Genomic DNA, 26,324 nt, shown 5'->3' with positions numbered 1-26,324 from the left:
CCACGATTCATTCCATTCTATTTCATTTGGTAGCCATTTTAGAGAGCAGAGGAGAAGGATTTTTAGAGAGAGAAAAGGGTGTATTTGAGCTGCTTTGGTTCTTTTTTAGCCGCTGGCCTGAATCTGAGAGTTTTGCTAATCTAGGTAGGTCACACTAAGACTATCTTAGTTTTTCAAAATATGATTTTTTTTTTAAATTTCTAATTAAATTTATATTTTTACTACTGAAAATGATTATACCTTTTCATGATAAAACTTTCATAGCAAAACTTTTTATATATTATAGAGATTGAAATTCTGAATATTTTAATATTCTTTGAAACTTTAGTCCAGGCCACCAAACCATATATTTCAGATCACTATACATTTTACTACTTTTTGGATGCATCATATATCTTGAATAATATGCTTCATGCAAAATTTTCTACCTTAAATCTACAAAATTAGGAACCCTAAAACCCATTCTTACAAACAGTATATGAAATTCATTGAATACTGGCAGTTTAAAAATCGTTGGAAAACTGCCAGAAAATAGATCTAAATCGACGATAATGAGCGATTTTCTTGTAGAGAGAAGATTCCAGAATCAAATAGTCATAGTTTTGGTTTTTTTATAATATATGATTTGGTGAGTCAACTTTAAATATTTTGCATCTGACTTCTGGGCTTCCTAAATCCTTTCTTATAGAGATGGTTAAATAATGATCTTAGCTAAAATACCTGAATTTTGATTAATATGAGCAATAACTTCTAACTCTAGCCTTTCATTTCCCATTTCAAAAGATTGTCATTAATAAGTAGAAGGCTTGAAACTCCCGAAGACTTCTTACGCAAAGCATATGCCACCAAATTCGTCTTACCAGGTTGATACTAGATAATCAGGTCATAATCCTTTATCAATTTATCTTCTTTATCTCAAATTCAAAAACTTATGTGTAAATATGTACTTTAAATTATAGTGATCAATGAAGATCCTAAATTTGACTCTGTACAAGTAATTCTCCTAAATCTTCAATGCAACTATAATAACAATAAGTTTTAAATAATGTGTTAGATAATTCTTCTCACATGATCTTCCCACGCTTCATTTGAACACATCCTAATCCCTTCAGTGAAGTATCACTGAATACCCAAAATCCCTCGGTACCAAATTGGGTAATCAAAGGTGGAGTAAATGTAATACAACTTATCCATCTTTGAAAATTCCCCTCATAATTAGATATATAAATGAAGGCTCTTGACTAATGATTCAATATGCAAAAATATGAAAAAAGCTTTTCACAAACTATCTATAATAACTAGCTATGCCAAAAAATTGTGTACCTCATATATAGTAGTAGGCCTTGGTCAATAAAAAATAGCCTAAACCTTTTGGGGATCTACAAAAATACCTGCACTACTTATCATGTGCCTAAAAATGAGATACTTCTCAACTAAAATTCATATTTTAAGAATTTAGCATGCAACTGATGTTACCTCAACTTTTTTTAGAACAAGGTTCAAATGTACTTCATGATTCTCTTTAGAATCTGAGTAATACATAATATCATCTAAGAGCACGATTACAAATTGATCCAGATATTCCATAAATATCATGTTCATCATATTCATAAAATACTACAACTACATTAATCACCTTAAAAGACATGAATAAGAATTCGTAATATCCATACCTTATATTAAATGACGTTTTGAGCCAATCCAACCTAACAAGATTCCTATTGTAATGAGCCATGACAAACAAATCTCAAAACCTAGTTTTGAAATATTTTAGATTCTTTTTCAATATTCAATTTAAATAAATAACATACTATATTGCTATTAAAATATTTAAGTACTGAAAAAAAAAACTTATCCACAAAATTTTATTCATGTCATAATATATATATATATATATATATATATATTACAGTATATGGCTACAAACATAAGCTACATAATTAAATAATGAACTATCCATGACTATATAAAAAATAACAAAAGGTTGGACTCACCATCTAATTAGGTAAGTAAGGTGATATCCTTTCTAAGCTTAACAGCCTTAGATGGTGGAAAGCATTTAGCTAAAAATTTGTGAGTTAAGTCATTCTAAGTAGTGATTGAGCTTGGAGGTAACGAATTTAATCACATATTAACTTTATCTCTTAATGAAAAAAATAATCTAAGTTTAATGGGGGTATTTAAATATAACAGATATTTCAAGGAAACTAACTATATTAAGATTAGGACCATCCATTGGTATTTCCCTAAATTGAGAATTTTGTATCATCTAAATTTTTGTAGTTTTTAAGTTCTAAATTATTAGCATGAATGCTACGTCTATTAATGCTTTGATGAATGCATTCAACCTTAGAGTTAATAAATTTCCTAAGTGTTCTAGGTTGATTGTTTTCTGAAATTTATTCGATTATATTTAAATCTTTTTAAATTTTTTTAACTTTTCTAAAATTTTAAGTGTCTTTTCAATTTCAACATCAAACAAGATTTCTATTAGTTGTATATTAATATGCATGCAACATAAAACAACATAATAGGAAATTTGTAGAACACAAACAATTGACAATTAATAAAGCAACATTAAGTATTGGCAACACAAAGCAAATAAAATAAAATAAAGAAAAACTAGATTAAATTAACAATTTGTTCAATAATATAAAATATAAATTAGGATAATTAATTTCAATTCTCCAGTAAGAGCGCTAAAATTTTGATTGGCATTTTACCCACACCATTTTATCTTTTTAATTATGATTTGCTTAATTCTATGGTGTAACTCTTGTTTTATGCAAGTACATGTGTCATACAAAGTAATGAAGTGATGAGAAGAATATCATTCTCACGAGGATTGAATTTTTTTAAAATTAATTTAATGACGCTTAATAAAACTACTCTATTTATCTAATCAGTCAATTCACAAAAGGTTAGACAATTCAAAATAAAAAACTACATTTACAAAAGATAAATTCGTTAGTTTTAACATCTATAAACCTATAATATTTACAAATACATGCTTTCATAAGAGTGATTTCTTCCTAATATTGTCGTGTATCAGAGCATAAGTACTCATCGTCTCTGTCAAGCTTGTTGGCATGGGGGGATCCCTCTTAAGCCCAGGGGCAATTTATTATATGATTTTTTAGGTAATTTGTCAATATCCATGTATTTTTTTAGTCTTTATTACATGGGTTTTTATGCAGTTGCTCTCCCCCCAAAAAGTTTTAAAATATTATGGTCTTTAGGCAATTGCCTCATAAACATAATTAAATACATTATATAGAGGTGTTATTGTTAGGGAACGATGAGCCAAATACAAAGAGAAATAGTAAAGAGAAATCATCATTTTATTTATTAATTTGAATTTCAAAAATATCCTTACAACAAAAATTTGTTATGGGGGCAATCCCTGGCAAGGGCACTGCCCCCTTGGACCCTTGACATATCTACGAAGCGTGTGTCGATCAAGTATATAAACAGATAGGGGTCAAGCGAAATTCAAGGCAACTTCAACATACATTTTGTAGAAATTGAATGATTAATCATCTTTAGCAACTATTTTCTTTTTATCTTTATTGTTTGATCGCTTTTGACCCATTTTTTGTAGATAAATCTCAATCAATAATAAAAATTTATGATCTAAATTTTGATATGAAAGTAGATTATGATGGTATACACTATTATACTCCAACAGGAATGAAAAACATTGTTTCCCTTCGTTGAACAAAAGCTTTATCAACTCACGCTCTTCCCGAGGAGAGATATGCTTCGGAAATCACTCTCGTTTCTGCTCTCTCACCGGATCCGCATCCTCCCTTCGCAGTCGCACGCAGGAGCTTCTTTTTCATTCTCGTCCTCTAATACCTTAAACCCTTGCACTTCTCTTGAAGACCAAGCCAATGAGAACAATCAAGATTCCCGTCCGACTGAGACGATCTCAATTGATCGATCGGGCTTGTATAATCCTCAAGGTATGATACGAATGGGCGCTCACTTCTCTAGTTTTAAGTTTCTGCATTTTCAAGTCAGCTTGTTTTCTTTGGGCATTCAATTTCGCAGATCATTTCCACAAGCTTTCTGCTGATTCGAAACTCGTAAAGCATCTGAAGAGCATCATAAAGGTTTTTTTTTTTTTTTCCTTTTTAGGTTTTTATAATGTTTTATTATTATTTTTATTTTTATTTAGCATCATGTCATGTGAGATGCACTTGTAAGCCTTGATTGATCCTAACTAAATCGCAAGCAGTGGAGCATAATAATTTCACAAAGCTGATATATTTAACGATGAAGATTATTTAATAAATGTTTCAAATTTCAGAATTTTGTTTCTACAGTATATGTTCTCCGTGTTGAGCGATGTTGGTTGCGGTATAGTCATAACTTTAGTGCTAGCATTATGACTCAAATATAAAGGGTGTAAGCAGTTCAAATGCTGGTATGGACAGTGTTCATATACGTAACTTACCCCTGCATTGAATGGTAGCTGTTTTCTTATTTTAAATCTATGACCTCTAGATCACTATGAAAGCAACCTATTTATTCCACCAGGCCCACCTTCAATCACAAGCTGAAAATATGGCTATGATATTCTTTGGTTTTGAAGAAAGAGAAATAAGTTACAGACTAAATTGATGTTAGCACATGCTCTATAAGCAGCTGCATCAGTTGGCACATGCTTCACAAATGGCTGCACTAGGAGAATACAAGCTTTCTGTTATGCCCATGTGCAGTGCTCACGGCCTAACAAAATATTCTAACAAATTGTACCTTTTTACTCTATAAATACTCAGTCCTAAACAATGTAACAAATGATGAAATCAATAGAATTCATTATTGCATTTAACTTCTCTGTTTCTTTCTATTCTCTGCTTTGCTGTTACCTTATATTCAATATGGTATCATAGCCTTAAAGGCAACAGCCTCCTCTCCATCAAATGGCAGAACAGGAATCATCAAGCACCCAACAAGCTTCTTACCTCCTTGCATCAATAGCTAAATATACTATACCTCTTCCTCTCAAATTCTTGATGTCCAATATGAAACTCATAGCAATCTTCTGCTCACAAATGATAACTATCACATTTGGTGATTACAGGTGTACAAACTGTTCTAGACAAACAGCTTTGAAGGCTATCTAACAGGTAGTCTTCGGTGCCCACCCGAACCCACCTCTTCTTCTTGTAATTCCTCATCCGCTCTCACAAACTTTCGTTTATGGCACCTAATTGACCAAAATCTAGTTTCAGCTCTCTTTGCCCCTATCTCCCCTTCAATTCTTCCCTACATTCTCAATCTCACAACCGCTAATAAAATTTGGACAACTCTTGAACTTAGGCTTCAACCTACAAATCGCTCTCGTGTGATTCAACGCAAAAATGAATTACATCATATGCAAAAGGGTAATAGCACCATGAACCAATATCTCACCCAAATCAAAGCGCTAGTGGTTAATATAGCGGCAGCTGGTTCTCAAGTTGTTTATGAGGACATAATTCTATATATCCTTAATGGCTTGCCCAGTACCTATAATCCCTTCAAAATCTCCATTCGAGTGGTTCTTCATCCTATAAACCTCAATGTGCTTTACTCATTACTATGCAGTGTGGAGATACACCAACAAACTGATTTACTTAAAGAATCAGTCCAACCCAAAGATCATCAAGCGCTCTACAGTGGTCGAAACTTAGCTCCACCTAATCATCCAAACGGCAACGGTTCCTTCTCCACCCAGTCAAGACCTCCTTGTGATAGAGGATCCTCACCCAAACCATCGTTCACCAATGGACGTGGCCAACCTGTACCCAACTCTTCTCGCCCGACATGCCAAATTTTCAACAAAGTGGGTCATACAGCCTTGCCTTGTTGGCATCGCTGCAACATGCAATATGGTCGTACAACCAGTAGCCCAACCCGCACCCTCTTCTCCCCGCAGCTGTCTTCCACTTCTACCAACTGGGTGCTAGACTCCGGAGCAACAAATCATCTGACTGTCGACGCTTCCAATCTACGACAATCCGCACCCTATCAAGGTTCTGATAGTGTCTCAATTGCCAATGACAAGTCACTTCCGATCCATCACACTAAGGAATGTTACCTCTTCCGGACTCTCACCATACGCTATTCCTTCGTAACCTTCTACATGTTCTCTCCCTCTCTCATAACTTGCTTTCCATTTACAAACTAACATATGACAACAATTGTTCTATATCTTTTGATTCTACTGGCTTTCTTATCAAGGACCTTATGGACAATCACATTCTCCTTCGTGGTCACTGCCATAATGGTCTTTATCACGTTTCAACATCCCTCAACACTCCCACCACAACATTTCATAGCTCTCTCCCCAACATCTCTATGGAACCCCCGCCTCAGACATCCACATTAGAAAGTTCTGCAAAGTATAGCAAAATGTCATCCATCTTTATGTATTTTCAATCTCGATAATTTATGGCCAAGAGTCATAAATTATCATTCTCTTCTAGTTCTACCATTGTAACCTCTTTGTTTTCTTTAGTACACTCAGACGTTTGGGGTCCAGGCTTGATTTCATCTTTAAATGGATATCGGTATTTTGTGACATTTATAGATGACTGTTCTAGATTTTGTTGGCATTTTCTCGTGCATAGCAACTGAAACTCTAATCAAATTCCAACAGTTCGCCAAACTAATTGACACTCAATTCAATGCTAAAATTAAAGCTCTTCGCTCCGATGGTGACGACGAATACATTAGCTCCACCTTTAAGCAATTCGAGCAAACTTATGGCATCTTTCACCAACTAAGTTGTCCATACACCCTAGAGCAAAACAATATTGCAGTGTAAAAACCTCCATCTCCTAGACACAACCCGTACTCTTCTTCATGCATCTAATCTTCTGCCGCAATTCTGGGCCGAGGCAGTGCTCACCTCAAATTACCTTATCAACTTCATCCCCACCATAGCCCGTAATCTTCAACTACCCTTTCAATTACTCCATGGGTACCATCCTTCTTATAGTCATCTTTGCACTTTTGGGTGTTTGTGTTTTTCCCATCTATTACATCTTGCCACCAACGAACTTACTCCCCACTCACAACCATGCATTTTCTTGGGCCATTCCCCTTCCCATAAAGGATACATGTGTTATGATCCTCACACCAAGAAAATTCATATATCTAGACACGTTACCTTTCACGAGCAAACATTTCCATATGTATCTCCTCTAATCCTCTATGTTGCCCTGCCTACACCAGCAACTCTACCTCCTTTGCTTCTTATTCCAACCTCCACTATCACCTCTCAAAATCCCATTCCAATCATATCCACCAAATTTCCTCAATCCTCTATAGAAATCATTCCAACATCTTATGTGTCTCATCATATCGCCACCAACCCAACCACATCTCACTCCCTCTTGCTCCCATATCAGATCAACCACTACCGCTCTTACCCACCTCAGCTCACCATATGCAAACCAAAATGGGTCATCTTAAGCCCAAGCCCATCTTCGATCTCCTGGCCACCTTTCAACCCACTACCACTCCCACTAGCTACTCTAAACCTGCCAAATCAGAACAGTGGTGTTCCACCATGTCTTCCGAATTCTTAGCATTGCAAAAATAGGGCACGTGGTCTTTAGTTCCTACTCCCGTCAATTAACTCATGCTCGGTTGCCGTTGGACCTTATGATTCAAGCTTTAACCCAATGGTCAGATCCATCACTATAAGGCTCGGCTCGTCGCTCAAGGCTTCACTCAAGAACATGGCGTTGATTACCAAGAGACCTTCAGTATAGTTACAAAAATTTCAACAATTCTTATTCTCCTTCTTTTAGCTCTTCAATGCAACTGGATAGTCACGCAGCTGGATGTCTCTAATGCATTTCTACATGGCGAACTCCAGGAAGATGTTTATATTCATCAACCACCAGGTTTCCTTGATGCATAGTTTTTCCACTATGTCTGCAAGCTTCACAAAGCCATCTACGGTCTAAAACAGACTCCGAGACAATGGTTTCAAAAGTTTACAACAATGCTTCTTTAGATAGGCTTTTCCTTTAGCAAACCAGACCCCTCACTTCTAATACTCTCATGATATGGTACAAATCTATCTACTGATGTATGTCGATGATATGCTAATCACAAGTAACCTTCCCGCCACCATTCAACACCTTATGTCCCAACACCAGTCAGAATTTTCCCTCAAAGATCTCGGGATGGTTTCACTATTTCTAGGCATTCTAATAGCTTCCACCTCCCAAGGCTATTTCCTTACCCAATCACACTATGACCGTGACATTCTAAAAGCATTTGGCTTTGATCAATGCAAACTAGCTCTTACGCCCATGCCGACCAAGCCTTCACAGTGTCAAGATGCATATCTTCCCTACGCCAATCCACATTTCTACCATCAACTTGCTGGGTCCTTGCAGTATTGTACGATCACAAGACCTAATATTGCATTTGCCACCAACCAAATCTGCCAGCATATGCACAATCCAACAAACCGTCATTAACAGTCTCTCAAACAGCTTCTCAGGTACATTCAAGGAACTCTTGATTATGGTTTTTCTCTTGTTCGCAGCACACTTCAGCTCAGAACGTTCGTGAATGTTGATTGGGCGGCTGATCTCTCCGACTGCAAGTCCATCACCAGTTTCTGTACATTTCTAGGAGATAATCTCATCTCATGGAGTGTTAAAAAGCAACCAACGGTAGCTAAATCATCCATAGAAGCTGAACATAGGGCATTGGCTTTAGCAACTTCGGATATAATTTGGCTTTCACGTCTTCTGGATGATCTTCAAGCACCTCAACACTCAGCTACATCTCTCTACTGTGACAACACCTCAACCTTGGCTCTTGCAAACAACCCAGTCTTTCATGCTCTAACAAAATACATCGAGATTGATTATCATTTTATTAGCGATCACATCAAGTCTATGGAGATTGCATTTCATCACATCAGTTCTCTCGATCAACTTGCTGACATACTTATGAAACCACTTTCAGCCACCCGTTTTCATGGTTTCCGCCGCAAATTAACGATCCACCTTATGGATCATTAATCTGAGGTGAGCTGTTAGCATATGCTCTATAAGCAGCTGCATCAGTTGGCACATGCTTCACAAACGGCTGCAATAGGACAACGCAAGCTTTCTGTTATGCCCATGTGCAGTGCTCACGGCCTAACAAATATTTTAGCAAACTGTACATCTTTACTCTATAAACACTCAGTCCTAAGCCATGTAACAGATGATGAAATCAATAGAATTCATTACTGCTTTTAACTTCTCTCTTTCTTTCTATTCTCTGCTTTGCTGTTACCTTATATTCAACAACTGAAACAATTTTTGAAGCATTATAGAGGCACGTATTGTGATTTGATGAAAAAGGAAAAGAAATAAAAGCTTATGGGGATCTAACAACTAGGAAACTTCTCATGATTAAAAAAATGATGTTTTAGCCATTTTTCTTGATGCCTTTTGCCCTTTAAAGTACTAACACTTGTTTGTTGCTTTGGGTATTGATAAGATCAATATTTGGCCTCTTTTAATGCATCATGACCATTTGATCCTTGCTAAATAGTTCCGTGGAGGTCCAATTTCCATTGCTGAGTACATGGGGGAAGTTTTAACCAATCCAAATTGTGGATTTTACATCAACAGAGATGTATTTGGAGCTTGTGGTGATTTCGTAACCTCTCCTGAAGTGAGTCAGATGTTTGGAGAGGTAACTTGGTGATCAATGTTCTTTTTATTTGCTATTTTGAATGCACAAATGAATCATGTAGAAACCCTGCAAGGTTAGAACCTTTGTGCATCTTTGCATGTGCGTGTGTATTTATATGTTAGTTTTGCTTGCATGTTTGTGTGTCTGCCTTAGATTTATTTTCAAGTGTACATTGAATCTAATATCAAAGGTAATATTTGTTCTTTTAATTGTGATTTCCCTCATTATAGGAACCATCAATCTAGCCATGTACCATTTTAAGTATGTTTGGCTCTATTTAATTTTGGGAAGTTTGGCTAGATTCTTATTCCCATGGGAAGGGCTTGACATTCTTGAATGTTTTTAGATGGTTGGAGTGTGGACAATGTGTCTGTGGGAGCAGTTGGGTCGACCCGCCAAAGTAAATCTGGTTGAATTTGGTCCAGGGCGAGGGACACTGATGGCTGATCTTCTACGTGTAATATATTTTTCTCTATTCTCTCTTCTTTGTTGTTGTTGAGTTTCTGCCTTTGCACCGAGTTAACTTTGTTCTGCATTTTTCCATTTTGTGCTACATATTGAGTTTCTAGCGAGTTGTTTTCTTTCTTTAGGGCTCTTCAAAATTTGTAGACTTTTCAAAATCACTTGATATTCACTTGGTAGAGTGCAGTCCAACCTTGCAGAAGCTTCAATATGATACCTTGAAATGCATTGATGAAGCAATATCCGAAGATAATACTGCTACAAGAACCACTACCACATTGAATGGAGCTTCTGTTCTCTGGCACGCTGATCCAGAGGAGGTTCCATCAGGATGTAAGAGATACTTATTTTAAACGTGGAGAATATATACCTGAGGCTGAGAAGTTTTTTTGTTCAGGAAATTTTTGTTTGTCTGGGTGATTATATTATCCGACTATGGATGTTGTGTTCAATTATGGTAATTTTCAACCAATGTTTTTGTCCCACTCTTGCTTCAAGCTGGAGGTTTATAACATTCATGTTTCTTGTGTAATTTCAATGATAATTATTTTATTCCATAATTGAGCAGTGGATCTAGACATTGTCTAAGTTTGTTGTGGAAGAAGTTGTACCTTGGGAAAATACTTTTTTTATGGTTCACCTTTTTTTTATTTAATTTTTTTTAATTTTTGAGTTACTGAGATACTCTTTCAAACTCATGCGACTTAACTTTGCTATTCTTTTGCCATACATTTTTTTGTTACCTTTTTTAGTTGGCTTGTTATAATAATCAGATTCTATGGTATGTACATTCTTTCCCATCTGATGCTTTAACTCCTGCAACTTGAACAGTGCCAACCATCATCATTGCACATGAATTCTATGATGCTCTGCCAATCCATCAATTTCAGGTTTGTCATGACTTGCGATAATGCTTTGATTGCCCAAAAAAGCTACCTAGATGCAATATTCGGCTATTATTTCATACAGTATGTTGCATTATGCTGGGCAAACTTATGTAGAGGGATAAATTTAACAATAAAATATATTTATGTAAATATTTGTAAACGCATCAATATGTCATCCATTTTAAAGTTTGAAAATGAAAAGAATTCGTCTGTAATATAAAGCATTGAAAGATGGTAAAGGGTTGCCAGTATTGTTGGAAAATATGTTCTAGATATGTGATTCCAGTTTGGAGCAAATCCATAACTAACAGAGTATTAAGAAGAAGGCTAAAAAATCACATTGGTATGAAACTTTATTTGATGGGAAATTAGTTGCTTTGGGGCTCTTAAATATGATGTTTACCCAAGCTTTTCAGCCGAGTTCATTTCCAACATAGTCTGCCCCATTTTGGCTACCTTATGTAATGGATTAAGAAAAAATCAGAAGTTTTAAACATATAAAATGAGTATAAAGAAGTTCACATTTTAATACTCAGGCAAGTCCATCAAGTTAACTTATCATATTAGCGTCAATGTGGTTACCTCCTTAAAAAAACAATGGAAATTCTTGAAAATTTTCAGAAAAAACCCAAAGAACCCTAGGGATATTTTTGAGAAATTTTTTACCTTATTTTTCCTAGAGAAAAATCTTATGCTTGTATGAGTAAGAATGAAAAACACAAAATCATAAACCTTGACAACTAAGGTATGCTTTATTAGGCACAACAGACCTTTTTTTAAGTAATGTTACTTGAAGTATGCACATTATCTCCAAGCATCCTTTGAATGATTTACAGTTAAGCTTTGTATTGCATATTAAAGAACTTTAGGCTCTTTACATCTTGAATTTAGTTAAGCTTCAGCTCAAGTACTTTTTATTAGTTTTTTTTTTTCTTGACCTAAACTTCACATTCCTGATAAAACTGTTAGTCTGAATGTTCATGAAGTGTTTGCACCATCAAAATCCACATAGGGTCATCAAACATGACATACTCAACTCCATCATTAGGGACTAGGCCTTAAGTCCTTTTTAAATTATTGAGCTGAGTAAGAAATTTCAGATATCATAAGGAGTCCTGGAATATTTTGGGGCTGGATCAAATATAGTAGACTTCTAGGTTAGTTCTGGGCTTAACTACATGCAGTTGAATTTAAAAATTTTGCATTGCACCAGCAGTTGCCTTCAAGTATGGTCTACCCTAGCTATCTTTCCTGACGTTTCTAGCTCAAGTTAACAGTTACAGATATCTGTCAAAATACTCCAAACATATTAGTTGTTGTGCTGAGTTTTTCAATCAACATTGTTGCTTATCCTTTTGTTAACTAATATGCTTTATTGGCAGAAAACTTTTCGAGGATGGAGTGAAAAGATGATAGACGTGTCAGAAGATTCATCGTGAGTGTCCAGCATCTTGTCAGTGGTAAATGAAATGGCTACTTTTTGAAAATTCTTCTTCTGCTAATTGCAATAAATTTGTTTTTTAGCAATTTCCGCTTTGTTTTATCTCCACAACCCACTCCTGCGTCTCTACTGTATCTGAGAAAACGTTGTGAATGGGCTGACAAAGAAGAAATTGCAAAGATTGAACAAATTGAGGTGTGTCCTAGAGCAGTTGAGTTGACTCATCAAATTGCAAAGAGAATAAGCATTGATGGTGGTGGAGCTCTCATCATAGACTATGGGAAAAATGAAATTATTTCTGACAGCTTACAGGTTAATTTCTTAATCTAATCTTTCTTGAAGTTGACAAGAGTTCTCATGTTTTTCATCTTTTATTTCTGTCTAACATGCCGGATAAGCTTTTGGACGTAATCATTGAAGATGAGTTTCCTAACGGAAGGAATAGTTAGTGAAAATAGAATTAAGTTATCATGAGAGGAATTAATCTTTGAAGTGAAGTTCTAATTCTCATAACTGAACTACTAACATTATGTTCTAATTTTTTGAGATATTTCGGTATAATGTTATTTTAAGCTAGAGTGACAATTTTTTCTGATGGGATCCTTATTAAGATCACAGGGCTCTTATAGCTTCGGATGCAAGTGGATTAGACTTGTATTGATTATATGTGATGCATCATCATCATCATTATTAGCCATAGTCCAAATTTTTGGGGTCAGTATTAATATCAACAAACTTTTTAAATTGTCTGACAAAGATACCAACAACATCAACAACAACAACATCAAGTCTTTATTCCACTATGTAGGGTCGGCTACATGAATTATTTTTCTCTATTGTATCATGTTAAGGGTCAAATTCTCATTTAAATTTAATAAAGAAAGGTCATTTGTAATATTTTCTAACAAAGTCTTTTTAGGTCTACCTCTATCTTTGTTAACATAAGACAAATCCAATACATCTATTTTCCTATCCGAGTCAATAGAAGGCGGTTGTTTTATGTGACCAAACCATCTAAGGCGGCTCTCTCCAATCTTATCTTTCACAGGAGCTACTCCAACCTTCTTACATATATGCTTATCTCGTATCCTGTCTCTAAGAGAAAAACCATTCATCCAAATGAGCATCCTCATCTCTGCAACTCTTAACTTAATATTATGCTTCTCTTTTAATGGATAACATTCTGCACCATAAAGCATTGCATGTCTCACCATTATCTTATGGAAATTTTCCTTAAGTTTGAAGGAGACTTTTCTATCACACAATAAGCCTGTACATTCCTCCACTTCAACCATCCAACTTGAATTCTAATAATAATATCTCCATCTATTTCACCATCACTCTGAACAATAGACCCAATATACCTAAAATGTTTACTATTATTAATGCCTTGATCGCCTGATGTCACCCGATAGGAAGTGGATATAATTTTTTTGAAATCAACAAATGATAATAAGAAATTAGGAAGATTAATACACCAAAACTCTTTTTATTGCAAGATATATGAAAGAAAACAACAAGATACAGTTGGATCTTCAATTGGAGAGGAAGATTCAGTTCTCTTAAATCCTTAGCTTGCTGCTAGAGCCCTCACAACCTAAGAAATTCTAATTTCAGCAAGCTCAAAACATAATCCTAAAGTCACCCTATTGTTAGCCTTAAATAGGCTCTCATAATTCCCTCCCAAATCAGCCTCCATTTCCTAAATAATTCCCATTCCCTTTCATATTTGAATTCAAATTAGATCTCTTTCCCTAAATAAATTTTTCCCAATTATAATTAAAATTTTTCTAAATAATTTCTCTTTGATTAAGAATCTTCCTTAACAGCTCCCTCTTGATTAGGATCTTAATTCCCTCTTAATCAAATTGGATGGTTCATCATCACCATCCCTATAGTAGATCTATTACTACTAAAATTATACTCCATATATTCGATTTTCGATCTACTCAAGCGAAAACCTTTAGACTCTAAGGTTGACCTCCATAATTTATGTTTACTTCCCTCCCTAGTTATATCAACAAGAATAATATCATCAACAAAAAAGCATACACTAGGGTACAACCTCTTGCAAATGTATAGTGAGAACAACCATGACTTAAGTAAAAAGATATGGGTTTAAAGTTGATATTTGATGTAATCCAACAAAAATCGGAAAATACTTGGTTAAGCCACCTTGTATTTGCACATAAGTAGTAGCTCTTGCATGCATATCCTTAATGACTTGAATAGAAGCATTATTAACCCCCCTTTTTTTTAGAACTCTCCATAGTACTTCTCTTGGAACTTTATTAAAAGCTTTCTCTAAATCAATAAATATCATATGAAGATCATTCTTATTATCTCTATACTTCTCTATCAAACCTCTCAATAAATGTATAGCTTCCATAGTAGACCTACCTGACGTGAATCCAAATTAATTTTGAGAAGAATTAGTATCACTTCGTAACCTATGCTTCATAACTCTCTCCCATAGTTTTAAAGTACGACACATTAACTTAATTCCTCTTTAATTCATATAATCATGTGCATCACTTTTATTCTTAAAAATAGGAATCAACACACTCAGTCTCTACTCATCTGACATCTTTTTAATCTTCAAAATAATATAAAAAATTTTAGTAAGCTAAGAAACTCCTTCACCTCCTAAGCATTTCCACACATCTATTAGAATGTCATCAGGTCCAACAACTTTTTCATACTTCATTTTTTAAAGTCTCTGTAACTTAGTTTTACTAATATGTCGATAAAAACAAAAACTTTTATTTTCATTTAGGATGCTAAGGTCACTAAAATCAATCGTATTCTCACTACCTTCATTGAAATATTTAGTAAAATATATCATCCATTTTGTTGAATATCCTCTTCTAATAAAAGCACTTTTTGATCTTAATCTTTAATGCACCTCACTTGAACAATATCCTTTTACTACTCCTATCCTTTGTTTGGCTAATTTATGCATATATTTTTCGCCCTCTTTAGTATCTAATCTATTATATAAATTATTAAGAGCTAAAATCTTTGCATCACATATTACTTTGTTAAGCTCCTTATAGACCTCTTTATATCATTCTCAATTATCTGAGTTTTACAACTAAACTAATTTTTATAAAAAAATATTTTTATTTTTTATATTTTCTTGTATATTTTGATTTCACCACAAATTATCTTTACTATTAGAAGCTTTTCCCCTTGATATACCAAGCACATTTTTTCCTCATGCACAAATAAAATCTTAAGATATAGAATCTTACTCACAAAAATATTTTTATTAATATTTTTTAAATGTTACTATCTAATCTGAGAACAATATTTTACTTTATTTTTTATATTATGCCCCTTCATCTTAAAGTTCAAAACTAATAAGCAATGTTGGGTATATAAACTATCATTCAGAATAATTTTAGAATCTTTGTAATCCAAATGATATAGTTTTTTATTAGAAAATAATTAATCTCAGTTTTACTATAACCATTCTTATAAATGATGAGATATTCATCTCTTTTCTTATATAAAGTAGTAGTAATTATAAATTCATAAGCTATTGTAAAATCTAATATGGTTTTACCACCTTCATTAATTGCTTCAAATCCATAGTGTTCATAAATGCTTTTAAAATCATTTACCTCTCTACCAACATATCCATTTAAATCTCCTCCAATAAAATTTTTTTTGAAAAGGTATTTTTTGTATTAATTATTCAAGTTATTTCAAAATTTAAATTTTGAATATATATCTAAACTTACTTGAGGAGCATATGCACTTACAATATTAAACATCTTAACATCAACAACAATATTTAAAGGTATAATTCTATCTCCAATCCTATTAATTTTTACAATATTATCCTTCAAACACTTATCTATAATCACACATATATCATTTCTAGTACGATTCCTACTAAAATACCATAGTTTAAATTTTAAACTATCAATCTTTTTAGCTATCTCTTCAGACCATTTAGTTTTTTGAATGTATAAAATATTTATAATCTTATGAATCATAATATTTATTAATTCTATTAATTTGTCTGTAAGGGAATATATATTCCAAGTTTATATCATAAATTTAGTTTCGTATACTATCTTCTTTGCCCACATCCGTTTATGATGTGGGAACCCTTTCTTATTTAACACTGCACTTGGGCGTCAGTTCAATGACCCTTGCACACTTCTCTCTGTATTTAAGCATTGCAATGGGTCACTTCCAAGGAACGTCTTAGCATTAACACAATGTATTAAAGAATTTATGTCATAATTATTCAAAAAGTTTTATGCTAGTTGTCAATAGGAGTGTCAAAACAGGTATTTGGGTCGGGTTCAGGTTGAACTCGAAATTGACCCGGGGCCAAACAGGTTATGCTAACCCATTTTGTAAATGGGTCAGAATTTTTGACTCATATCCGACTCAATGGGTTACTAGGTTGACCTGACTCGACCCGTTAACCCGGAATGTGTAGGCGGAAGGGAGAGCAAGTGTGGTGAAGGGGGCGTGAGTGTGTGTTGTGCGAGCGAGTGTGGCCTGCACGATGTGCGGACGCGTTAGCGAGTGGGGGTGCGGTAGTGGCCACGGGGAGCGGAGGTGTTGCGAGCATGGGTCTGACTGTCCAGGTGCAGTATATGGGACAAAAGAGCTTGAGGGTGGGATCAAACACAACCGCATGTGGAGCATTATGGACGGGCGCAACAGTGTGAGCGCCGGCAGGCACTAGCACTGCATGCAAGCGCTAGATTGCTGCAAGCCGAACCCGAGCATGGATTTGCAGTAGGCTACTAGGCCGAACCCGAACTCGGGTCATTTTCGGGTTGATTTTGGGTTTTCGGTTAACCTGAATCGAACCCAATTTTACAAACGGGTAAAAAAAATGAAACTTGAACACGACCCCTTTGGCAAACGAGTTGACTCTAACTCTAAATTTTTTGGGTCGGGTCTGGGTCAGGTTTCAAGTCGTGTCAAATTTTGACACCCCTAGTCGACTACCTAATATAAACCTCTACTTTTCTCATACATGACTTGGGAGAAAACTCAATGTGATGCCTATCAAACTACAAACTCAATGTTTATTGTTAATATGAGTTTGATTTTAAGTAATTTTTTGTTTGATTAATGGATGTATCGATACAAGATCAGCATAAAATTTGCTAAACTTAGCATTCACTAATGTATAACAACAACAACATCAAGCCTTTATCACACTATGTGAGTCGACTACATGAATCCTTTTTCTCCATTTTGTCTGGTTAAGAGTCAAATTTTCATTTAAATCTAATAAATAATTAAATGATTAATGTCATGATTATGTTAGGAAACTTGTGTAGGAATCGAAGAGGACTTGGCTGAAATTCAGCCAATTTGGAATTTCAGCAAGATGGAAATAGAAATTGAAATAAATATCGTGGCAAAACACTAGAGAAACTTAATAATTGATAAAAAGTGGAAGAAAACAAACAAGATATAATGGATGTTTAATTCAAGAGGAAGATCTGACTCTGTCAATCCCTAGCCGGTGGCTAGAAATTAAGCAAACTAAGAGAAAACCCAAATTCAACAAAAACATATATATCTTTAACCCTAGCCTCCAATTCCTTCATAATTTAGTAAAATACCCAAATGACCCTTGTAATTTGAATTTCCCTCCTAATCCCTCCTTAATTTCCTCATTTAATTGCTTTTACATGTTGTTGGGCCCCACAAGGAGCAACGCGCAGGCTGCCTGGGCGAGATTCTTTTGCCTTGAATAAAATAAGGCCGGTCCATAATGGATAGGTTGTATCAGTCTAGCAATACCCCCTTCCAAATACTCACCTTGTCCTCAAGGTGAAAATATGAGAACTGATGCTTCACCCTCTCATATGGCTCCCTAGTGGCGTCAGAGTCAGGTAGGTTCCTCCATTTGATCAACACTTTCTTGATCCCTCCTTGTTGTACCCCTTTTAGATCCAGTAGTTCCAACACCACATCTAAATCCTTAGTCAGTGTCACCGGTAAATCTGAACTAGCTGCATGATCCCAATAACTCTCCTCAGTTATGACACGTGGAACATCGGATGTATGGTAGCCATTGGGGATAACCTCAAGCGATAGGCCATTGCTCCAATCCTCTCAAATACCTCATAGGGGCCAAAGTACCTTGGGGCAAGCTTCTCATTCTTCTTGTTGGCTAACATCTTTTGTATGTAGGGCTGTATCTTCAAGAACACTCCCTCCAACTTTGAACTTGATGTTCTTTCTGTGTCCATTTGCCTGCTTATTTATAATTTGTTAAGCCCTCAATAGGTTCCTCTTCAATTCATCCAACACCCTATATCATTCCTCAAAGTATTGCTCTACTAAAGAGACTGGTGTGCTACTTTGCCCAACATGCTCCAAATGTGGAGGGTATCTTCCGTACAACACTTTGAAGGGAGTCATTTAAGAAGTCAGATGATATGAAGTGTTGTGCAAGTACTTTGCTCATGCTAGCCACTTAACCCACCTAGGTGTCTCTAAAGTAAAACATCGCATGTAAGTCTCTAATCTCCTATTTATCATCTCCTTCTGCCTGTCTGTTTGAGGGTGGTACGTGGTGCTCCTCTTCAACACTGTTCCATGCAGCCTGAATAGCTCTCTAGAAATGATTGAGAAACACCTTATCACAATAAAAAACTACCGACTCCGGTATCCCATGCTATCTGACCACCTCCCTGATGAATAAGGTTGTCACTATAACTGTCGTGTAACGGTGTCGTCAGGAAATGAAATGAGCATAATAGCTTAATTGTCAATCACTACTAGAATAACCGTAATCCTCTCAGATCAGGGTGTTGGTGGAATTTTTAAAAGAATGATTTGCCTTGCAAGGTGCACAACAAATCTTAATTAAATTTATTTGGGGAAATTAAAAATTAAATTTAAATTTCAATTCTGAAGTCGAACATGCCATTAGAGATGATATATCGCCTCGAAAGGCAGAGATAAAATTTTCTAATGGGTTCAGACCCAGAATTGTAAATTTTTTCTTGGTTACTATAGTTTGATTTAAGGGAGAACCACATATGATCCCGGAGGATAAAAACGAAGTTCAATCAAATTTTCGACTACGATAATCAAGAGAAGTGATCGTTAATTTCATATTTGAATTTATGTTAACACATAATATATCTTCCCGAAGAAAGAAAACATCATTCGTTAGCAATCATTCTATTAATTGATTTTTGAAAAATTGATGTGGGCTCTAAATCTCCTACAAGCGCAAGCCCTCATAGTTAATTACATCGTAGGAGTCTCCTACGAATACTCTCAATTAAAATAACAGTGAATTTTTGTTAAAAAAGATTTTTTAGGAGTGATGTCATGGGAGGTGAAGCCAAAATTTCAAGTGGGTTTGGAACAAATTGGAGCACTTATTTCTGGAGATCAAAGGAGGAAAGGAAGAGGTGTCTTGAGATTCCGAAAGGCTTCAGAAACACCCCACCCTATACTATATGTTGGGCTTTAGTATTTTAGAGAGAGAAATCTTTATGTTCGAGTTAAATTTTATTAGAAAGTTGGGACATATTCTCGATTACCAGATCAGGAGAATGCCTAGAAAGTGAGGGTGGAGACTAACCTACCAAGTGGGTATGACATCCCCGTTCAAGATCCCATGGTTTTACATCGTCCCGGGTTCGTCGATGTCCTTAGCCTATTTAGTCGAGTGCCGACCAGAAGATCCTTGTTAGCAACCATGTGTTACCTCATTCAAGGGGATCTCGTAAGCCAAGGGGTTGGAGACCTAATCCTAGACTGACAAATGGGAAGTGCACATATCTGTGGATAGTGAACCTATGTCTATGTTATCTAACCTAAGATGCCACCACGAGCATTAAAAATAGTCATTACAAAAATCCAACATAGTAAGCAGCAATTAATCAACGTTCATTTTCCTAGAATTAAGGAAAAGTAATTTGAATCAGTTGATTTGAAATAGAATTTGAATTTTAAAATTGATTGATTTTCTTCAAATTTTGGAACTCAAAATGTTGAGTTTTCACCCAATATGAAGGTTCACAAAATTGGCAAGAAAATCTCAAGAGTTGGACTTAACTCTCCCATTCCACGAGCTAACTTGGGGTGAAATGTCAAAGCCTTGATTTGAAGTTGAGATTGTGATTGAACTTAATTTTGAAATTGAACCGATGTTCTTCAAATTTTGAAACTTAACATGTTAGATTTTTCTTGAACATACAGATTTACAAAATTGACATGAAAAATCCCCAGGATTGGGCTTCACTCTATCATTCCACCAATCAACTTGAGGTGAAATGTCAAAGCCTAGATTTGATTGAGAAGATTTGAATTTTGGGATTGAAGAGAATGAATTTTCTTCAAATTCTGAAACTCAATATATTGAACTTCATTTGAATATGCAGCTTTATAGTTGAAATAAAGACCCTAAGGTATGGCTTGACCCTTTGGCTCCGCCAATTGACTTGGAGGCAAAATGTCAAAGCTAGGATTTGTTAGAGGGAGATTTGAATTTTGATTTTGAGACTGAAGGGTCTTCCATAGATTGTTAAACTTAACATACTTGAGATTTATTTGGATATGCAAGTTTGCAGCATTTAGGAAGATCTTAAATAATTTGACTTGACTCTTTAGCTATACCAATTAACTTGGAGGCAATATATCAAAGCCCGGCTTGGACAGAGGTTTTCTCGCTCACTTCTCTATTTTACATGTCTTTTTGATGTTGGCCACACTCACCCAAGGAAGAAATTGGTAGAGGGACCTATGGAAGAAGGGTAGTCAAAACTGCCGATGCAATAAAATTTATGACGTTATTAAAGATGGAGAGTGAAATTTAGTTTTACGGCGTGCCATTTTTTTGTTGGTGGAATTTTTGAAAAGAATGATTTTCCTTGCAAGGTGCACAACAAATCTTAATTAAATTTCTTTCGGGAAATTAAAAAATAAATTTAAATTTCAATTCTGAAGTCGAACAGACAATTAGAGATGATATACCACCTCGAAAGATAGAGATAAAATCTCCTAATAGGTTCAAATCCAAAATTGTAAATTTTCTTTTGGTTACTGTAGTCTGATTTAATGGAGAACCACATATGATCCTGGAGGATCAAAACAAAGTTTAATCAAATATTCGACTACGATAATCAAGAGAAGTGATCGTTAATTTTATATTCAAATTTGTGTTAATACATAATATATCTCACCGGAGAAAGAAAACATCATTCGTTAGTAATCATTTGACTATTACGATCACGATCATTATAAATTTGATTCCCCAAAAGAAATATTAATTGATTTTTAAAAAATTGATGTGGATTTTAAATCTCCTACGAGCGTAATCCCTCGTAGTTAATTTCATCGTAGGAAACTGGAGTCTTCTACGAATACTTTCGATTAAAATAACGACAAAATTTTGTTAAAAAAGATTTTCTAGGAGTGATGTCAAGGGAGGTGAAGCCAAAATTTCAAGTGAGATTGAAACAAATTGGAGCACTTATTTTTGGAGATCAAAGGAGGAAAAGACGTGTCTTGAGATTCTGAAAGGCTTCATAAACACCCCAGTCTATATTATATATTGGGCTTTAGTATTTTAGAGAGAGAAATCTTTATGTTCGAGTTAAAATTTTATTAGAAAGTTGGGACTTATATTCTTGATCACCAGATCGGGGGAATGCCCAGAAAGTGAGGGTGGAGACTAACCTACCAAGTGGGTATGGCATCTCCGGTCAAGATCCCATGGTTTTCCATCGTCCTGGGTTCGTCGAGGTCCTAAGCCTACTTAATCAAGTGCTGACCAGAGGATCCTTGTTAGCAACCATGGGTTACCTCATTTAAGAGGGCCTCATAAGCCAAGGGGCTGGGGACCTAATCCTAGGCTGACAAATGAGAAGTGCACAAGTCTGTGGATAGTGAACTTATGTCTATGTTATCTAATCTAAGATGCCACAATGAGCATTAGAAATAATCATTACAGAAATCTAACATAGTAAACAACAATCAATCAAACGCTCATTTTGCATATAGATTAACATACCTCGTAAACAGAAAGAGATATCGGCCTAACCTAAAACTAGAGTTCGTCTCCTAACAAACCAATCGAAGTTTGTGTAGTAGGCTATGTGGTTTAGATATGTTCTATATGGGGTAATTGGTTAAAATTATCTTATGTTCGGGTTTGTTAAATGTTAAAGGAAAAAAAAAATTACGTTTGAGTTTAAATTTTAACTTATTAAAGCTTAACTTAGGTGCATTTTAATGGTTAAATAGCTACCACCTTTGTTGCTCACAGAGGCCGTGAAGTTTATTTCAACTTCCTTGGGGCTAAGTTAATAGGCTTGTAGGCTTGGGTTACCTAGTAGTAATCATTTTTAGTCGAGTTAATTTAATTAGTTGATGGGTAAGAGGTTAAAGATTTTTAATTGAATTGTTTTTCATTGATTTCAATTATTGAGTTAAAGTTTTTTAGAGTTTAAGTTGATTATTGAATTAATGAATTATTAATTAAATTTTATTCAAAAAGTTTCATTTAAATTTGAATTATTCACTCTAGATTTTATTCAATTTTTAATATACTTCAAAATATTTTTATTGTATTTGATTAACTATAGATAAATTTAATTATTTAATAAATTTAAAATTAAAGTTTAATTAAGATATTTTATTTTAAATTGAAATTGAGATTATCTGATCTTTATTTGTTTTTATTTGAATCAGTTTTATGTCTTTGCATTTTGTTCTACTTTTAATAATGTCAATTAGTTGATATTCAATTAAGGGGTAGTTAAAATATTAGTTAAATCTTAATTAGATTTAAGTTTGAATTTTATCTATTAACGATTATGTGTATTAATTAGGATTGATCAATGAAGGTTAAGTGTTTTCATGCATTTTACTTGGATTATTATTGATTATTGGAGTTTTCTAATTTGTAAAGATGGTTGAATGATTGATCAATTAATTTAAAGTTTGGTTGAGGTCAAGTTGGTAGTGTAGACTAATCCTAAGGTAGAGTGTTACTAAGTTTTCTATGTTTGATTTTCCTTCCCTAAGAGATGCATGAGTCCTAGGTTTAATCTAAGTTCTTTAAGACTCGTCCTTAATTATTATCCTTAAATGAAACTATTGTTTTGTAGGATTATAATCATAGTCATTAATCCTTTGGACACACTCACGGGTGTAAACTTATAGGTTTTGGATTTAAAGAAAGAAAATATAATTTAAATACAACTGGTTACCATGAGAACTTAAGGCTGTGGGAATAGCTTAATAAAGAGATCTAGGGCCCCTAAGGTCTTCTAATTTTTTTAAAGAAAAACTTACTTCACCGGAGCTAATGCCCGGTGGTTCTGGTCGTAGCACCCCCATTTGGAAGAAATATGGGCGATTGAAGCTCCTTGGCCCTTAGCTCCCAATCAGCTCCACCAGTACCTCGCAAAAACACAAAGATAAAAAGAGGTGTCAGAAAATCATATATGCGATTATAAAAGATGTTATGAATTGACATATGAGCAAATATTTAAAAATATGAATCAAATCAAATTATTGAAGCAATTTCAAAATGTATGTAACCTTGCAAGAAACAATTTCAATGTATGTGACATCTTACAAGAATAATTTTTAGAGTATACACTTGTATGTAAATGGGAATTTCAACTTATATCATCTCACAAGAACAATTTCGGCATATGTAATGATACGCCATTGAGAAATTCAGCTCATATTGCTATCTTGCAAGAACAATAGCCATATGTAACTTATTTTTAACATTAACCATACATACATATATATATATATACACACACACACACACACACAAAATTATGTTCAATTTTAAAGAAATTTAGATTTTACTTCACAACATTCTAACTAAAGTCAAACCAAACAGCTTCAGTATATGCCAAGTATCTTCTACCTTTATTTGTCAACTTAAAAAAACATAAATAAACAATTGGATAGAGTAATATGTGAGTTGTTCTGCATTGTCTTATATTCATCATAGTTGGCATCTGATAATTTATTAAAAATGAAATCAAAGGGTAAATGCCTTGAGCCACTTCCTTCAAAATTAGAACTTGCTTCTTTTAAAGTTCTTTTACCATATTCAAAGCTTTTAATCCACTGTTAATAAAATTGATAATTGTATCAGAACAGGAAAACAATTTCAATATGTATGCTTCTATATAGGAAAAGACTCCAACACATATACTATCTCACAAGAATGAGTCAACATGTATAATTATATATAAGAAAGAACTTTAACTCATATGTTTTCTCATAAAAAAAGTCAAATATATACAGAAATCACAACCATATTTCTTAGCAAATTTACCCATGAGAGAGATAATGCTTACGGTAAATAGATTTTAAATCCAATAACCTTAATGTTAGAATACTTTTATAAAGTGCAGTGCTCCACATCACAAAACAAGAACAATAATAACTTATCATCTATTGACTTTGGGTTGAAGAAATTTATTTCAAAGCAATCTTGAATTCAGAGACGGATACTCATTGCATGAATTTTAATTGTCAAGTGAGCAAAAAATAAAGTGCATTTGTCTTTAATTTTTAGAAGAAAAAGGCAAATAACATCAATTTTATTTTGCTTTCAAGCAAGATAGATTAAAAACAATTCCTCATTCTCATCATTAACAAATATTGACAATCAAAGAGACATTTTTCCAAAGCATACATTGCAATTTTTATAACTAATAAATCTCGTCAAATTTTCATCTCAAACATTTTCTTACAAGTGAAAGGAATATATATGGATTATAGCAGATTTTCTTAGATTTTTCCTTCAAGAGCATTCATATGATAAAAACCTGTATTAAATCCTCACAAAATATTGAGAAAACTTAAAAGACTAATGATTTCTATCAAAATAATGGAACGAATAATTTATTTAGAGCCTCAAATAACTTTGTTACAATGATCTAAATAGATCTTAAACAAAAATAGAAGAAAAATTATTTATAATATTAAGTAGTTTCAACACATAAATCTAAGCACTTTTTTTATAATTGAACTTTTCGTTCTAATAGAGCAATCTAGTCATCAAATCAGAATAATGGTTCATAATGAAGTTATAGTTGAAAATATTTGCTAGATCTACTTAACGTTTCAAAGATTCTTTATAATAAAGAATAGTAAACCCTCCATACCAAAATCACTCAAACGTATTTATCAAAAGATGACAAGATGAGAAAGTTTTATGGGAAAAGAAATATGCATCCCCAAACTATTAAATTCTCTCATGAAGTAAGATATTCACCTTGGTACAGTCTCTAATTGCCATCAATTTATTCATGAATACAAAGAAAATAGAGTTAGGATGCATGCTCTTCAACTTACCTCAAGGTGTTATCATGACCCTATCATAAGACATTGATTCTAACCAACATCCTTTAAAAGGACATACACAGAAAATTAATTAGAGGACAAAAATAATACAAATCTTCATGTATTTCTGAAATAATAAAAGTTGCATTCAAGATCTAAACATTAAAATGTAAAACACAATATCATCAACTCCAAGCATTCCATCCGATAAGCTATGTATATATACACATAAAGAAAAACATCATATTTTTTTTTCTGATCAATTAAGGCATAATTGTATAAAGAAAAACATCATATTCTTGCCCTCTCATGTATTGTTTAAGATTTAATCAAGATTTGGAGTAAATTAATCCATGCATCTTTTAATCTTACAACAAACTTTCACATATGAACTAAAATCCTTCTTTCTTGAATGAAGAGTATGAAAATATCCTTTAGTATTTCAACTTTATACAGGAAAACAATATAGACAACTTTGACATTCATCACCTATATTCCCT

The 26,324-nt window shown here is 34.1% G+C and overlaps 1 protein-coding gene across 3 annotated transcripts in view; it reads left to right on the top strand.

The window, feature by feature from the left end:
• Positions 1-3,692: 3,692 nt before the first annotated feature.
• Positions 3,693-26,324, top strand: part of LOC110106691 (protein arginine methyltransferase NDUFAF7, mitochondrial) — a 46,257-nt gene continuing 23,625 nt past the window's right edge. For 2 of the 3 annotated variants that reach the window (XR_002304269.2, XM_020836666.2), the window contains exons 1-8: positions 3,693-3,965; positions 4,054-4,115; positions 9,562-9,705; positions 10,052-10,162; positions 10,296-10,500; positions 10,999-11,057; positions 12,437-12,489; positions 12,579-12,807. Coding sequence is in view for 2 of the 3 variants with exons in the window: in XM_020836666.2 (XP_020692325.1) it covers positions 3,758-3,965; positions 4,054-4,115; positions 9,562-9,705; positions 10,052-10,162; positions 10,296-10,500; positions 10,999-11,057; positions 12,437-12,489; positions 12,579-12,807 (1,071 nt within the window). In the remaining variant the exon portion in view is untranslated. The remainder of the gene's footprint in view (positions 3,966-4,053; positions 4,116-9,561; positions 9,706-10,051; positions 10,163-10,295; positions 10,501-10,998; positions 11,058-12,436; positions 12,490-12,578; positions 12,808-26,324) is intronic. The other variant, XM_028697793.1, reaches the window with a different exon arrangement.

Source organism: Dendrobium catenatum, unplaced genomic scaffold (assembly GCF_001605985.2).
Source record: "Dendrobium catenatum unplaced genomic scaffold, ASM160598v2 fragScaff_scaffold_998, whole genome shotgun sequence".
NCBI lineage: Eukaryota > Viridiplantae > Streptophyta > Magnoliopsida > Asparagales > Orchidaceae > Dendrobium > Dendrobium catenatum.
This window is presented reverse-complemented; position numbering and strand designations above follow the sequence as displayed.